This window comes from Octodon degus, unplaced genomic scaffold (assembly GCF_000260255.1).
Source record: "Octodon degus isolate 3935 unplaced genomic scaffold, OctDeg1.0 scaffold00079, whole genome shotgun sequence".
NCBI classification, from domain to species: domain Eukaryota; kingdom Metazoa; phylum Chordata; class Mammalia; order Rodentia; family Octodontidae; genus Octodon; species Octodon degus.
The window spans coordinates 9,406,515-9,422,528 of NW_004524655.1; the positions used below are offsets into that span (position 1 = coordinate 9,406,515).

The 16,014-nt window shown below is 48.4% G+C and overlaps 2 protein-coding genes across 2 annotated transcripts; one reads left to right on the plus strand and one right to left on the minus strand.

Annotated features, from left to right (window-relative positions):
- The first annotated feature begins 6,937 nt into the window (after window positions 1-6,937).
- CUNH22orf15 (chromosome unknown C22orf15 homolog) lies at window positions 6,938-8,514 on the plus strand. The gene is made up of 6 exons (XM_004636355.2): window positions 6,938-7,018; window positions 7,694-7,780; window positions 7,854-7,991; window positions 8,166-8,168; window positions 8,226-8,297; window positions 8,378-8,514. Exons 1-6 carry the CDS (start codon window positions 6,994-6,996, stop codon window positions 8,512-8,514), a joined length of 462 nt encoding a protein of 153 aa, XP_004636412.1. The 5' UTR covers window positions 6,938-6,993.
- Window positions 8,515-9,523: 1,009 nt separating this feature from the next.
- On the minus strand, window positions 9,524-11,581 carry Chchd10 (coiled-coil-helix-coiled-coil-helix domain containing 10). Its single transcript, XM_004636309.2, has 4 exons — window positions 11,442-11,581; window positions 10,981-11,200; window positions 9,830-9,977; window positions 9,524-9,737 (listed from the first exon to the last, which is right to left on the minus strand). The coding sequence occupies exons 1-4, from the start codon at window positions 11,480-11,482 to the stop codon at window positions 9,718-9,720; spliced, it is 429 nt and encodes a 142-aa protein (XP_004636366.1). The 5' UTR covers window positions 11,483-11,581; the 3' UTR covers window positions 9,524-9,717.
- Window positions 11,582-16,014: the final 4,433 nt, after the last annotated feature.

The following is a 16,014-nucleotide window of genomic DNA, read 5'->3' on the forward strand; positions in this document are numbered from 1 at the left end:
AAAAAAAAAAAAAAAGAAATGTACAAAACCTGTAACTGCTGCTAGAAAAGTCCCTCTGGAAACTGGCACAGCTACAGACTTGTCCTCACTGGGAGGAGCTGCCTGTCACTATGATGTCTATTATTGGTGCAAGAAGAACCAAAACATATGTGCAAAAGTGCTGTGTAGCTTGGGGACTCACTGGTCCCTTGATGTAGCCCAGGCAGAAACAGCAGCAGGAATGAGGAAAAGATAGACAGGAGACAATAGCTGGATTCAGGTGGAGGCCTCGATACCTGATGAGCAAAGGATTTCAACAATAACAATAGGGGCATTTATCTCTACCTTTGCAAAGGTGTGGCATCAGGAGATACATGACTAATGGCTGCAGTTGTCCAGGCAGGAGGCTCTTCTCAAGACGGAGGTAGCTTGACTGCTTCAGCCGCTGTGGCTGCGTCCTGCCGTCGCATATGGGACCACTCTCCAGATTCATCGCCTACCAACATTGTAGTCAGGAGAAAGCACTGGAACCTGAAACCAGTATTTCATCTACAAATACGATTTCAATAGATGAGAGATTTATATTTAAGCTACATCCTCAGAACCCAGAAAAAAATTGTTTCGAAACAGAAAGCTGTATTCACAGTGAAAGGAGTGAGCCTCAGCATCACCTAGAAGGACTTACAGCAATCATGATTACTTGAAATGCTAACGAAGGCTGAGAAGCAGTGGAACGAGTAGTACACAAATTAAGTGCTGAGTGTGAAGAACAGCTTCAGCAGGAGAAAGCATACGGGTGGATGCCGTGGCAGCCTTTGTGAAAACATGATAAATTTGTTATGCAACAGCAGGTCCCCCCAGGCCTCTTCTAGCTGACAATGTATTTATCTTTTATTTTTTAAATACAACTATTGAGGTTCCAGGGAGGTAGCTCAGCAGTCTAAGCACCTGCCTGGCAAGCGCAAGGACCTGGTTCAATCCCCCTACCATGTGCCTGTGCCAGCCCCACCCAAGCCAGTCCAGTGGGCCACCAAAACCGTGCATGGTGGTACACACCTGTCATTCCAGAGCTGGGGAGGCTGAAAGAAAGATCACTATGAGTCTGAGCTGGGGAGTGAGACCCCCTCTCTGGGGGATGGAGATATGGCTCAGTGGCATGAGTACCTGCCTGACAAGTTCAAGATCCCAAGTTCAATCCCTAGTACTGAAAAAAAAAATAAAAATAAAAATAGAACAGTAGGGCCAAGGAGATATCTCATTGGCATAAGTGCCTGCCCCAGAAGCACAAGGTCTTGAGTTTGATCCCCCATACCAAAGAAATAATCATAGCATTGTCTTTCAGGTAGGAATTTTTTAACACCTGGAGTAACAGCTTCGACAGTCTGTTGAAGACGTGCTTATAGCGCCCATTGTGATATATTCTCATGCTGTGCTTTGACTCCCTTGAGGACCTAACCCTGTCTGACTGCATATGTTTCTTTTCTTTTCTTTTTTGTTGTTTTGTTTTTGTTTTGTTTCCAAGATGCCAGGGATCAAACTTGGGACTTTGTACTTGCCAGGTACGCACTTATGTCACTGAGCTGTATCTCCAGCTCTTAACTGCCTGTATTTCTACCTAACTTAGCTGCCTATATAGTATAATGACTTAACATTTTAAAAAGTACTTTACAGGGTCTTGCTACACAGATTAGACTTGTAGTTATCCTCCTCCTTTCAGCCTCCCAAGCGCTGGGATTACAGGCTCACCACCACACCTGGTCTCAATCACCGTCTCAGGGCAACCCGGGTGCAGGGTCGGCACTGCACGTTGGGGATAAACCCTCCTGTTCGCTGCTGTGCTCTGCCTAAGCAGGCTCTTTAGTCTGCTTAGCTATCTGGCTGGCCCAACCCTGAATCTTCTTAAGGTAGGATGTTAAAGCTTTTTGGACATTGGAACTGTACCCGGCTTTAGACCAAGCTCCAGACCAAAGCAGACAGATTCATCCCTTCCATATACATAGTTGCCTTGATGCTGTAAATTAGAGTAGTGGGCTAGGGAGGTAGCTTGGCACCTCCCTGGCAAGTGCAAAAACCCAGTTCGATCCCTGGTACCGTATACTCTGCCTGCCCTGGAACCTTGGGCATACCGTGCAGGCCACCCAAACCTGGCGCATGCCTGTAATCCCAGGGCTGGGGAGGCTGAGACAAGAGGATCACTATGAGTCCAGGCTGCATAGCAAGACCCTGTGCCAAATAAATAAGTAAATAAAAGATTTAAAATAAAATAAATTAGAGTAGAGCGCACGAGGGGGGAACTCACTTTAAAAGGAGAAATTGTCTGGTTGTAAAAGACATTAATTTGTATAAAATAACTTGTTCTGCTAAAAATAACAGTGTTTTGGATTGGGTTTTTTTTGTATGGAAATACCAAAATATTTCATGCTAAATATTTTTGGAATGAAAATCAGTTAGCAACATGTGACTCCAACAGAAATACTGTATTACTGTGTTTATTTTGGTGGGGTTTTTGGAGCTTTTTGTTGTTGCTTTCTTTTTTGAGACAGGATCTTGCTATGTAGTTCAGGCTGGGCTTGAACTCACTATGTAGTCCAGACTGGCCTCAGACTCATGGCGATCCTTCTACCTTGGCCTCTTAAGTGCTGGAATTACAAGTGTGTACCACCATACCCAGCTTGTTATGTAGTATTTGAAGAATACTCTATGGGTTTGCCGGAAGTTTTGTACCTTAGTAAAGGTATTGTTTTCCTTGGATTTGTACTTTATTATTTACTGCAGACTGGTTATATTAACTGAAAAAATAGCTACTCAAGTGGAGCACTCTTAAACAGAACACTTAATACTTAAGCACAGAAATAGTTGTTCACGGCTTTTAGTGTTTTACAATTACTTAACATAAATTGTCACATGTTGGAATCATGGTTTTATAATTGCTAAGGCTATGTCAGGTTATTTGAGTATAATTACTTTGTAGCTCCTTGTGGTCACAAACACCTTTTTTTTTTTTTTTTTTCATGAATAGGTTTACATCATTTGAAAGTGCCTGCTTAGGCAGACACAGTGGCTGGGGTTTGATCCCCGGCTCTGCCCTAGGGGTACACTGAGATGGCAATTGAGATTAGGCATGGTGGCATGCGCCTGTAATGCCAGCTCTTGGGAGGCTGAACACAGGCTAATCACTATGAGTCCAATTTACGTAGTGAGACCCTGAGACCCTGTAGACCCTTATTAAAACTAAGTAAAAGTGAAAAACAATCCAGTGAATGTATTCTGTTTCATGTTTTGTGGCAGACAACCACTAAATCATATATTTAATACTTGGAATTATTTCATAGACAATTTTTGTTAAAAGGTGATTACTTTTGCCTTTTTTTGGCAGAACCAGGGATTGAACTCAGGCCCTTGCGCTTGCCAGGGAAGCGCTTATTCCACTGAGCCATCTCCCTGGCCCCCTATTTTTGCATTTATTTTATAGTGCATAATGTGATCAAGTTTTAGTTGGGTTTCCTATAATGACACCACTTAATACAAAAACCACAGAAACTACCAAATGTTTTAAAAGCTATACTTTCCGTGATCATTTCTAGAGCAGATTAAAATTAGTGTTTTTCTAATTTTAGTGCAGCTTAAGAATTCTTAGAACATTTGTAAAAGGTTCTAATTCTGATAAAGTTTCTGATTCTTCTATGTAACTAAAGGTGGGCTTTACAAATGAACTATTTTAGCTAAACAACATCGCCAAATATTAAAGCATGAGAAGAAGTGGCTTGTATAATTTCTTTAAATTATACTTGTTCTGGTAAAGGTGTAATGACCAATGATAAATGATTTCTAAAATTAAAAAAAAAAAGCAACCAACCAATATGCTTTTATTAACTCAAAGAAAGCTTCCAGCACTGCCTTGGGGGAGGTTATAAAGCCCTTCCACAGCCCCCTCTCCATCCCCAAGACCTCGTTAAGGATCTCCATGGCACACAAAGATGAACTCCTTGGACAGCAGTGCTGACTCTCAGCACGGTGGCCCCAGGCCTGGGGCGGCCTTTCCTTCTCGAGTCTGACTACAAGTACTGGAGTCTTCATACTCAGGGCTTCCTGAGCTGTGCTGTGTAGGTCTGGGTCCCCAGAGAAGCGCCCCATGGTGTGTACCTCCACTTACCCAATGGAAACACTGATGTCATCCAAGAGAAAGCGCTCACCCACCACCAGAATCAGTGTACTGGTAAGCCACAGAGAAGACCCACTTCCTCCTGCCTTGCTGTCCTGTGGATGTCAAGATATATAGCCTAAGCAGGAGGCTATCTGCCTGATACTCTGGCTGGAAGAGTCTAGTAGAGGATCATGGGAAGGTAGGGCAGGAGACAGAGCGCAGAGAGAGAGGAGAGGCAGTAGGCAAGGAGGAAAAGAAGGATGAAGAGACAGAGAAAAAAGTCTAAGGATGAGTACATAAAGAAGCAGAGAGTAAGGTTAAGTGTGAGAACAAAGAGAAGTTAAAAGGGGACAAAGAAGGACAGATAAACATAGGAGGGCTGCCAAATAGCTCAGCAGATTAAAGCACATGCCTGTAATCCCAGCTCTTGGGAGGCTATAAACATGTAGATTACTGAGTCCAACCTAGTAGTGAGACCCTGAACACCCTGTAGACCCTTCCCTAAAATACAAAAAAAAAAAAAAAAAAAAAAGTAGGAGACAAGAAATGATGGCAAGAGCTGATGAGAAGGCTGGTAGTATAGCTTAATGGTAGAACACATGCTTAGTATGCTTGTGGTTCTGGGTTCAAGCCGCAATACTGGAAGAAGAAAAAGCTGATAGTAGTGAAAACTAACAACAAAAAAATGTGCTTGTGACACACTGTGGATCCACGAGACAGCAATACAATGCAAAATGGTGAGGGCATGTTGGAAAATACATGTTTGTGTTTGGCAGTTTCTCATAAAACTAAACATACACTCACTAGATGACCTGGCAATCCCTAGAAAACTTACTAGAGGAATTAAAGCCTGTGCTTTCTGCAGGCAAATATCTGTGCAGGCTTTATTCGCTATCTCCAAAACCCAAAACAACAGCAGATGGATAAATTGACAAGCTGTAGTACATCTGGACAATGAGACACCCCTCATCGATAGGAAGGAAACCATTTGTACACCGAACTTGAAATGTATCATGCTAAATGAGAGAAGCCATACCCAACAAGCTCCATAGTATGTGGTTCCATTTATATGACATTCTGGAAAAGGCAGGCACAGAAAAAAGAGCAGTGGACACCAGCAATAAGAGCTACGTGAGCCTATGTAACAACTCAAGAGAGATTTTCTAGAGACAAATTTATTTGGGGATAAAGTAACGTTCCTAAAGGAATATACATACACCTAAGCAACCTAGGAGTGTATCCAAGGAGGCTGAACCAAAGGGAAGTTTTTTTTTCGTACAGGGTCTATAAAGTCTCACTCATACTCATAGTGATCCTCCTGTTTTCAGCCTTCCCAGTGTTGGGATTACAGGCTCTTGCCACCGCGCCCAGTCTCTTTTGCTTTGTCCCAGCGCGCCCAGAGGGCAGGACCAGCAGGGAATCGAACCCCAGACGCTGTGCTCTTCCTAAGCAGGCACTTTAGTCCGCTGAGCTATCTGATGGGCCCCCAAAAGGAAGTTTTGAAAGGTGAAATGGATACCTTAAAGTATTTTTGCAGCAATCATCCTCGGCTACAAGTGTCAGTAACAAGCGTGGCATCAGTTCAAGACTAAACACACAGTCACCAGGCAGCTGTGCTCACAGAGGCATTGCTGTGCGAGCTTGTGGTGGCCTTTGAACAAGACTGTGGTTCCGGCAGGGGTGTTGTGCATAACTATTATTGTCAGATATACATGTAGAGGTTTTCTTTCTTCTCTGACCTCCCAGCTTTATTTGTTTTGGGGAGGGTTGATTAGAACTTGACAAAAGTGCCTCCATTTTGATTTAACTACAAAGGTATAAAGGAATTTGGTGGGAGTGGTAGTCCAAATGTTCTGGAGCCTCACTATGGTGATTGGTTATATTGAAATCTGTCAAAACTCAAAATCAAACTGGGGAAAGAAGAAAGAAAGAAAGAAAGAAAGAAAGAAAGAAAGAAAGAAAGAAAGAAAGAAAGAAAGAAAGAAAGAAAGAGAAAACACCAAGCTGGGCGTAGCAACCCAGGTCTGTAATTCCAGCAGTCTAGGAATCTGAGTTAAAGAATCACAAGTTCGAGTGTTACCTGCTAATTTATCAAACCCACCTATAAATAAATAAGTAAATAAATAGGCTGGAGATATAGTTCAGTGCGGAGGTAGATTCAGTCCTTAGTATCTCAAAAACAAACAAAAAAAACCCTTCAAGTTATTGAAAAGAGCAGTTTTATTTGGGGGAGGATACAGAGAGAAAAGAGAAAATTTTAATGTGTGCAATTTATACCTTGATAAACTTGACAAGATGTTTTTCTTGTGATGGAAGAGTGGAAGGCAAGGAGAGAAGAGAATGGCAGAGAGGGAAAGAAAGCCAGCACGGGGGAGTCCCTGGGTGGTGGAGAGTCTGCTGAAGTTGGTAAGGACACGAACCTGCCACCTCTTTCAGGCTGGGAGCTCTGTCTTTCTGGTGAGGAATGTAAGCTCCCAGGTCAGCACCTTGAACATCCCTGGACCCCCAGCTTAGAGCTCCCACTAGGATCCTGACTAGAGCACTGCCTAGGGAATGCCCGCGCCGCCCCGTCAGCTTCTGTTACCCAGACACTGAGGGTAAGGCATTTCCTGGCCAGCCCTTTTAGCGGCTCCCACTGCCATGGAGACAGCTTAGGAGCTAGGGGGAGCTAGCGGCAGGAGGTCTAGGACTAGCTGAGCAAGTGGTTGAGCTGGGACCCAGGCATAAGACCATCTGACTTTCACATGTTCCCATCTCCCCAACGGGACCCCACCCTGGAGTAAATCTCAGGCCAGACCCTTTCAAGCTGGGGAGTCCGGAGGTGGAGGATCAAATCCCCCTCCAGCTGTCTCCTCCTTACTGCTGCAGCCATGTTTATCACCGTGATGTTTGGAGGTAAGTGGGGTCCCTTGTCCCCAAAGGCGGGGAAGGGAGGGACACACTCTGAGGTGTGCCTTTCTCTTCCAGGAGGAGGTGAGGAGGCAGTAGCAGGAAGGAGTTACAGAGAGGGCAGGGATGGGGTTTGGGGGAGGTAGGTTTATAAGAAAATGAGCAAGAGCCTGAAGCCAAAAGCTTGAGGGGAATATGTGGGCTGAATCCTAGGCCATTTCTTCAGTTTTTTAAAAACAGTACTATCTCTTCACCTTCCAGTCAGTGGTCCTCAAACTTCAGTTGGCATCAGATACCTGAAGCTATAGTTGCATATTCCCTGTGCCAGAGGTGTCAGGCAGAGTTGCCAGGGTTAGTTGAAAGAAGGCAGTCTGGTCCTGGGATCAGATTAGGGGTTGGGCGAGTGGGTAGGGCAGGTAGGCCACGCTTGTGCTTGGGGCATGGCCGGTCCTGGTCAGTGTGGGTAATTTAAATCATGAGCCCCAGTCATAAATCCTAATTATTCACAACTCGAGAGAGCTGGATGAAGAGGTCTTGAAAACAGTTCAAACAAACTTTGCCTGGACTACTGTGCCCCAGTCACAGCCCTAGGGAGGGGAAAAACTGGAGGCGGAGGCAGAAGACCTTGACTGCAGGGAAAGTAGGAGATGCCACCTGCTCACCTCTGCCTCTGCCCCTCAGCTGGCCACAGGGAGCTGGTCAACCCCTGGTGCAGCCTGGTGACCCTCACTGCCCACCTGAAGCATAAAGGGCAGGTACCCCCCGAAGGTAAGATGGGAAGGAGCTGAGAGCCCCCAAGCAGGGGTGCCAGCTCTGCCCAGCTTCTCTTCGTGCCCTCCAGCAACCATCGCCCTCTTGGCTGAAGACGGCCACCTGGTCAACCTGAGTGAGGACTCAGAGGAGGGGACTTCCTCAGCCCCCTCCATGGGCAGTTCCCTGCTGCAGGAGCGAGGGACCTATGTTCTTGTGCAGGTTATCAGTGAGTGGAGCCCAAGACTCCCTGCAATGACAATAAAATATAAGGGAAGGACAGCAGGTCCCAGGCAACCCAAGTCCTACCCAGTCCCCTACCATGGCCAGGACCAGGTTCCAACCTGGCCTCACCCAGTACCGTCCTGTCTCCCTTGCCCAGGCCAGCACAATTCCAGAGTAGAGGGTAGGATTGGAACCACCAGGCTAGTCAGGGATTTTTTGTCCTTTCCACAATCCACAGGAGAAGATGGAGTCCCCACCCGTTATGTGTCCCTACTGGAGAACCTAGATGACTGGTATCCTGAGCTGGCAGGTGAGTGTCAGCACAGAGTCCCAGGAGGAGGGCATATCCACTCTCCAGTCCCCAGCAACAGGGCTTCCTGGGCTTTCCAGAGGAGCTGTGCTGGCTGTCAGGCCTCCCAGCCACAGGCCACAGCAGGAGGAGACGCATGGGCAATCGGCGTGGCCAGCAGGATCAAGGCACTCGAAGGTCCCAAAGAGTGAGCTCACTAACATCCAAGACCCGCTAGCTGGGGCCAGGAGCCCAGTGTGAGGAAGGTATGGATGCCCAGAGAGACACAGGCTAAAGTGGGATCCCTTCCCAAGGGCCAGACATATGTGCAGTGGCAGATCCTCAACCCACTCCACATACAGACCCCTCAGATAGAAGGCATGTACCTTGAGATGAGTCCCACCTTGCTGGAATGTGAGTCCCTTAGGGCAAGAGAGTCCTCAGCACTGACATGTAGAAAAGGACACGACGCAATAGGGGCTCGGTGCATAGCACAATGTTTGCCCACCATGCACAAGGGGCTGGATTAGATTCCTAGCATCACCGTGTGTGTGTGTGTGTGTGTGTGTGTGTGTGTGTGTGACAGCTGGGAATGTAACTCAGTGATAGGGCACTTGCCTAGCATATGTAAGGCCCGGGGTTCCATGTCCAATACCAGGAAAAAGTGCTGGAGAAAGCAGTCTGTGCTGGGTTCAAATGGCCTGCTCCTCTGTTCCAGCAGGCCCTGTGACTTGGCACACAACAGCCCAAGTAGCCAAGCTGGACTCAGATCCAAGGGGGTGGCTCTGACCTCTGTCTCATATGATCAGGTGCAAACAGACAGCAACCCAGCAGGAGTCCTCTTGCGGAATCTGGAGTCACTGAGAAGTTGCATCAGCAAGAGGGGCAAGGTCACATACACGCGAGGCATGGCGGGGGTGGGGGCAGTGCCAAAATGTGGGTGAGGATAATGGGATCCGGAGGCAGACACAGTAAGAGTGGAAGGAGCAGGTACCCCTGAGAGGCAGAGATAAGGGGCTCCTGCCTGGGCTGCAGTCTCCAGAGTGAGATGCCCTTGGTCACCCGCCAATGCCTTATCACCTCGCTTTGGACTCCCCAAAGTGGTCTGTCCTTGGGTAGCCACAGCGCACATTACAACAGGGCTCCTCCCGGCCCATCACAATGAGACATCCATTCATCCGTTACCCTGACCCACCTCACCTACGGTGCTCCTGGCAGACAGGCCAGCAAGAAGGCACACAATGGGCTATGTTCTAAAATAAACAGTTTAATTATATGCTTGTGTCTTGGGTTATCTGTGGGGTAAGAAACCTCATCCTTACTTCTAATCCCAAGTACAGTCTGTCATCATGGTCCAGCTGTCGGTGAGGGAATGGGATGGGTGCAGACCGATGGCCTGGGAGCCATGTCAGAGCTGACGCATGAGTCCAAAGCGGCCTCTTCAGGGCAGAGAGCTCAGACCTGTGGGGATGGGGTGCACAGGTGGTCACCCTGCAGATGCAAGAAGAGGGTCTGCCCCCTCCACTGCACTGGGGCCGAGTCTATTTGCTTACCGTGGTTGTACTTGCACTGCTTCAGGGCCTCACTGAAACCTTCACACAGGGACAGGTCGCTCTGAGTGGTAGAGCAGTCCAGGAACTGCTTGATCTCGTAGGAGCAGGGTCCCATCTGCAGGTGCTGAGGGGCAGCACGAACAGGGGCCTAGAGGGACATTTCAAGAAGCAGCAGGGTCACTTAGGGTTAGTACCCACAGGTGGGTTCCAAAGCTGAGGGCTGCCTGCCTCTCCCCAATTTCCCAGCCTGGATGCCCAAGGGTCTAAGGTAAGTTGAATGAGCTGGGCGCTCCATCTGTGAAGGCCATCAGCCTGCTCAAAGCCATTCAGCAGAGACTGGGGAGATAGCTTGGCAGTCTAAGCGCCTGCCTGGCAAGTGCAAGGACCCAGGCTCAATACCCAGGACCACATGAAGTGCCAGTGTGATGGTACACGCCTATCATTCCAGTGCTGGGGAGGCTGAGAAAGGAGGATCACTACGAGTCCAAGCTGTGTACCAAGACCTTGTACCAAATAAATAAATAAATAAATATTTTTTAAAAAGCCACTCAGCAGAAGCAGACAGGTTTTCCTCAAAATAGGCACGTTAGGCAGCTGCAGGTTCTAGAAAACTTTGTACTCTGCATGTAGTCTCAAGAGGATGCGCCCCACCCCCACAAGTTCTAGCACCTTCCTGGGTCAGCCACACTGATTCTCACGGCCCTGACCCAGCTGCCAAGCAGCGTTTGGATCTGGCTCAGGACTGGTAAGGCCCCACTGAGGGAGGGACAGGTTATCATGGAACAGGCACCATGGTTGCACACTACCCTGCACCCTTGGGCCCAGCAGCTACATCCTAGAACTAAGGGTGAGAACAAAGTCTTGGGAAAGCCAACATCCCTTTCTCCCACTGAAGTTAAGTGGCCCTGGGCAAGTCTCTGAGCCACGGGAGCCAGATGGTTTCACCATCTTTAAAGGACAGGTTGGTGTCAGTTCCTGGGGCCTTGGCCTCAAGGAAGAGGCAGAGAGAGCCTGCCAGGGAATTCCGGACACTAAGCCCAACAGCAAAGTGAGGCGTAGCACCCTTCCAAGTCAAAGTCCTTGCCCTGAGGGCACTCGGAATACACCAGGAAACTTCAGTGGCCTTGAGGAGTCCTCAACCTGCTGCTCACCTGTTGGGCAGCAGGCGGGGCAGGCTCTGAGCTTCCTCCACTGAAGGCTCCGGTCAGGGCACTGCCCATGACATGTCCCACCGCCGAGCCCACAGCCACTCCAGCGGCAGTGGACGCCATCTGCGCCATGAGGCCTGGCTGGCCAGACGGAGCTGGAGCCGGGGCTGCAGCTGAGGGTGGTGGGTGCGCGGGAGGGTGGGCAGAAGTTGCGGCTGGGCGGCTGCAGAGGTGGAAAGAAGCAGGATTAATCCTGGCCGGACTCCAGGGCTTTGGCATGCCTGGAAACGACCCATCTCCCCCAGGGAATGTGAGCGACCTCCGTCTTAGAATTGGGGTTGCTGCACTCCACCCCTCCCCCCACCAAGATGGCGCTATAGCAACAAAGGTCACCCCACGGACGTCCTGGGAGGAGACCCACACTTCCCTAATCCCGGCCCTCCGGGACCCCGTCTTCCTCACACCTGGCTGGCCGGGCGGCCACGCTGCGGCTTCCCCGAGGCATGGTAGGACCCCGACGAGATGCGATCAGCGGGCACTGACGGCGTCTCGTGTCACTGTCAGACGCTTCAGCGCTTGCGACTCTCCATCAAGGGCGAGGGGCGGGGCTTCCAGGACACGCCCCGGGAGGCCGAGCCCTCGGCAGCCAATCCCTCCTTCTCCGACCGCGGGGTATCCCGAGAGTCCTTCTGGGCTCCACGCCAGTCTCAACTGGGAAAGAAGACCGTACGCCTTTCCCTTGCCTGGCCCGAGCTATGAGGACCTTGCGGACACTGGCTATTGTCGCGAACCGCCGACGCTGAAGCACGGGTGACAGGACCAGATCTTATTGTTAGAAGGACCTCGGCGAGGGGCAGGGAGGGAGACAACCGGAGGAAAAAGATGCAAGGTCGGTCTTCGCTCCCTGGCCCTGCTCGCTAGAGCCTGCCGATTACCACTGGTTCTCGGTTTGGAGTGAACTAGTGCTACCCGTCCCAGAACTCCCGCTAGGGGGCGTCCAGACCCTTCTTTGACCTTTCCTGAATCCGGCAACCTGGAGCAGCATCCGTGGAAGTTGCGAGGAGGCTCCGCTCGCTGTGCGGACTCCGAAGGAGCCACACTGTCTGCCCCATTGGGATCCTAACCACACAGACGCTGCCTCGGACCAAATTTAGCATAGGTATGGATTATGAGGTCTCCGGCATTTTTTTTTTTAAATCCAAGGCAATCACATTGATCTACATCCCCAGATTTTTATTATTTTGATACAAGGTCTCACTACAAGGTTGTTCAGGTAGGCTCGAACTTGTGATCTTCCTGCCTCAGCCTCCTAGAGTGCTGCAATTACAGCTTAGGCCATCAGGCCAGGCTCGGAGCACTCAAGATTTTAGCACCTTAGTTCTAGCCTAGGTAATGACAAAGGTGTGAATTTAGATGTTTCCCTGCTTTTCAGGAACTTGAAGTTTTTAATGTTTTTTTCTCTCTTGGTGACTTTGCTATGGCCATACTACAGCGGGGCAGGGAGAAACCCTGACTTCTTTCACTTCTTCTGTAAGATCTGGTGTACTGGAGGAGGCTGTCTCACACCGGGAAATCACCAAGAGCAAAATCATCTGAGAGAAGGGGCTTGGTCTCGAAGTGAGGAGCATGGGTCCCTCTAAGAAAGGGAGGGAGGACATACAGGGATAGGTAGCAAAACTCTTCCCAACCACACACATTGTTCACCAAAGTCCCACACACTCCTATGTTCTTACACTTACACCTTCTGACCAGCCTGTGAGACATGTGTGGAAAGTGTGGGCCACAGCCTCCTTTTCAGAGGTACCAGGCGTGCTCTAGCCCCACTCTTTTGCTTGTGTAATTCATGCTCGCCTGGTTCCCACGGCCAAGTGGAACCATCCTGCCAGGCTTTGAGACCCTGTAACAACTAAATAAATAAATACAGTGAGGCACACAGCCTGGGCATGGTAACATACCTGTAATCCTGGCAGGATGAGATAGAAGGATTGCCATGAGTTTAACGCCACCCTGGGCTACATAGTAACTTCAATCCAGCTTGAATTATAGAATGAGACCCTGTCTCAAAAAAAAAAAAAAAAAGCACACACAAAAGAAAGAACAATTTAAAAAGCTGAGGCAAAGCTTACCTTTTAAAAGTATAGTCACAGACAGGCCAGTTGCTGCTATGAAGTCTCTCAGGTAGATGGTTATTCAAAAAGAAAGGGGTGGTGAATGAAAGCAAAAGACAGGAAAAGGAATATTGTGGGACTGTCCTGCTTCAAGGTTGTATATGGTGAGATTTTTGGACTTATGTTTAAACATAAGAAGTATATAATTCTATGCCTATTTTTAAAATATATTCTAATTTTTAAATTTTTTTATCATATTCTGTAGGGACTTAAAGTTCAACATATCAATACTTGATGAAAAATACCTGTTCCGGGGCTGGCGAGATGGCTCAGTGGTCTAAAGCACCTACTTGGAACAAGCTTGGCAAAGCACAGGGACCATGGTTCGATCTCCCAGCACCACATGCCAGCCAGCCTCAACCCCTGGTGGGCTGAGCTGGCCACACACACACACACACACACACACACACACAATAAATAAATAAATAAATAAATGTTTAATTTTAAAAAAAAGAAAAGAAAAATACCTGTTCCATATTATGCCTAAAATGTTTGATATGCAGACAGATAGTGAGGTTAAGTTTAACAGCCTAAGTTGTATGGTAATAACAATAAGCTTGTCTTCTGGATGGTTAACAACCTAAGTTTGCAGACCAAAATTAGATGAAAAGGAGGGCTTCAAGGAAAGCCAACATTTTGGCCCTAGGCTTCCAAGATCAATTAAGACTCAGGACATATGAGAACTTGTACTGTAACGTCATGTAACTCGGTAGTGTCCCAAATTTTCTGATCAAGGAGATTATGGGGCCAAAGAGGAAAGTGATCGATGATGTAGAGTGTGCCTAAGGAGAGTCATATGGAGAGAAAACATTCTCTCAGGCTTCCACAGAGAGCACATTGGCCAAGCAATGGTCATGACTCATCCACATGGCTGACACTGACAAACAATCTGAGGTACAGGATCTCAGGATAAATCCTGAGGGGATTTCACTGACCTTCTCAGACCCAAAAGCTACAACTCTTGTTGCATAGGTCATGCTTTACCTTGGTCTTAACCACCCGGCAGAAAAGTATAAAAACAAAATATAAGAAGTAGGGCTGGGGAGATGGCTCAGTGGAATAAGTGCTTCCCCAGCAAGCGCAAGGGCCTGAGTTCAATCCCCAGTTCCACCACAAAAAAAAAAAAAAAAAAAAAAGAAGAAGAAGTAAAGCCATGGTGTTATGTTGAGCTGTAGGGGACTCAGGTCAACAATTTCTGACATTGCCAGTGAAGCGGAAGACCCAATACTATTATGGACTACTGAACTCTTTTAGATTATTTTGCTGAGTTAACACACCTATAATATTCAAATAATGGAACTTAACAAAAAAGGGCATACAGATGAATGTCCATTTTGTATCTGTGTATTCAAAGTGGTTAGGATAGATATATAGTTACATTCTCTTAATGAATAGAGCAATTTGTTCTAATGGTGCTTGTAGATAGGATATTATGCCTGCATCTTGTACAGCAATTAACCACTGGGAGGAATGTATGCAATGTGTTAATTATTGAAATTGTCCTACCAATTTGATGTGAAAGTATCTCATTGCTATTTATCAATAAAATTATGGAAAAAAATAAAAGTATAGTCACAGGGCTGGGGATATAGCTCAGCGGTTCAGTGCCTGCCTGGCAAGTGCAACGTCATGAGTTTAATTCCTAGTACCAAAAATGTAATTCCAGCACTCTGGGAGGCTGAGCCAGGAGGGTTGAAGCCTTGAGACCAGTCCTGATGGATAAGTTAATTTTTTGGGATCCTGTCTTAATACAAATAAATAAACGAATAAATAAATAAATAAAACCTGAGACCATAGCTCGGTGCAAAGGTTGTGAACGCAACCCCCAGTATCACACAGGCATACACGCAAAGTGAGGTGCTAAAAGAAACTGCGGTCTCTGCGTCTTAAAATTCTCACTGTATTGTCCTGCCTCGTCCCCTAGGGGGCTCTATGAGTCTTCCAGAAGAAGCTGGGAGTTGTTGCTCCCTCCCTTGTCTTTCTGGGGCCAGACTGGATGCCCGCAGCCTCACCTCCCTCAGGGCCTTGCTTGCCTACTTGGAAAGGAGCCGCTGCCTGGGTCTCTGCTCTGCAGAGCTGCCGTCATGGGGCAGACTGTCCGGTATGGTGGGTAGAGGAGAGGCCCTTCAGCACTGGGGTGCACAGCAGGATTCAGCACAACCTCCATTCAGAGACTGGGGGAATCCCTTCTAAAAGGTGCACCTCACCCCTCCTTTGATTCTCTCTTCCTCTCGTTCAAGTTCTGAGAGATCCAAAAGAGCCCGGCCTTCCACTGCCCTACTCAGATGCGCGTCTAGGTCCTTGCTACAGTCCCCTTGCCACCCCACCAATCCACCGCGAGAGCCTCTCCAGACCTTTGCTTTGCCTCCTGGAAAAGCCTGGCCGTTCTCTCTCAGACTCTTGTTTTTCCTGTCTACAAATTTACTCTGTTCCAAAGTGAGGGACTGACCAGCCGCTGCCGTAGGTCGCAGTTTCCCCGGGACACAGCACAGATGGATCAGCCGGCTCTGAGGGCTGGGAGAACTTGCCCAAGGGTAGGACCACCTGTCACAGGCTGACAGAAGGTCGAAGGTTAGGCCACAAAGGAGACCTCCAGGGGTGAGGAGCCTTCCAAAGGTGGGGGTGAGTTTGGGGAGGAGTTAAATCCGACTCCTCTGATCCCCCCCACCCCGCCCACCAGGTCTAAGGATTTGGGACACTGAACACACGGCGGGGACACCGAGGCCCGCAGCGGCACCGGCTGGCCAAAGTTACGCCCAGCGTCAGGCTTCTGATTGGAGCTGGGTCCGCCTCGGGACTAGACGGGTCTCCACAGCCGGATCCCCGAGGGTCCAGCCCCTCCCGAGCCACCTCCCCCACCTAGGCCACC

Bases quoted from the DNA above. Each gene is read 5' to 3' on its own strand.
- CUNH22orf15 (XM_004636355.2), top strand. From the start codon at position 6,994: ATGTTTATCACCGTGATGTTTGGAG. The intron at 7,019-7,693 runs GTAAGTGGGGTC...TCTGCCCCTCAG, and splicing joins TATCACCGTGATGTTTGGAG to CTGGCCACAGGGAGCTGGTC. The intron at 8,298-8,377 runs GTGAGTGTCAGC...TGGGCTTTCCAG, and splicing joins CTGGTATCCTGAGCTGGCAG to AGGAGCTGTGCTGGCTGTCA.
- Chchd10 (XM_004636309.2), bottom strand. From the start codon at position 11,482: ATGCCTCGGGGAAGCCGCAGCGTGGCCGCCCGGCCAGCCAG. The intron at 9,978-10,980 runs GTGAGCAGCAGG...ATGTCCCTCTAG, and splicing joins CCCCGCCTGCTGCCCAACAG to GCCCCTGTTCGTGCTGCCCC. The intron at 9,738-9,829 runs GTAAGCAAATAG...CCATCCCCACAG, and splicing joins GCAGTGCAAGTACAACCACG to GTCTGAGCTCTCTGCCCTGA.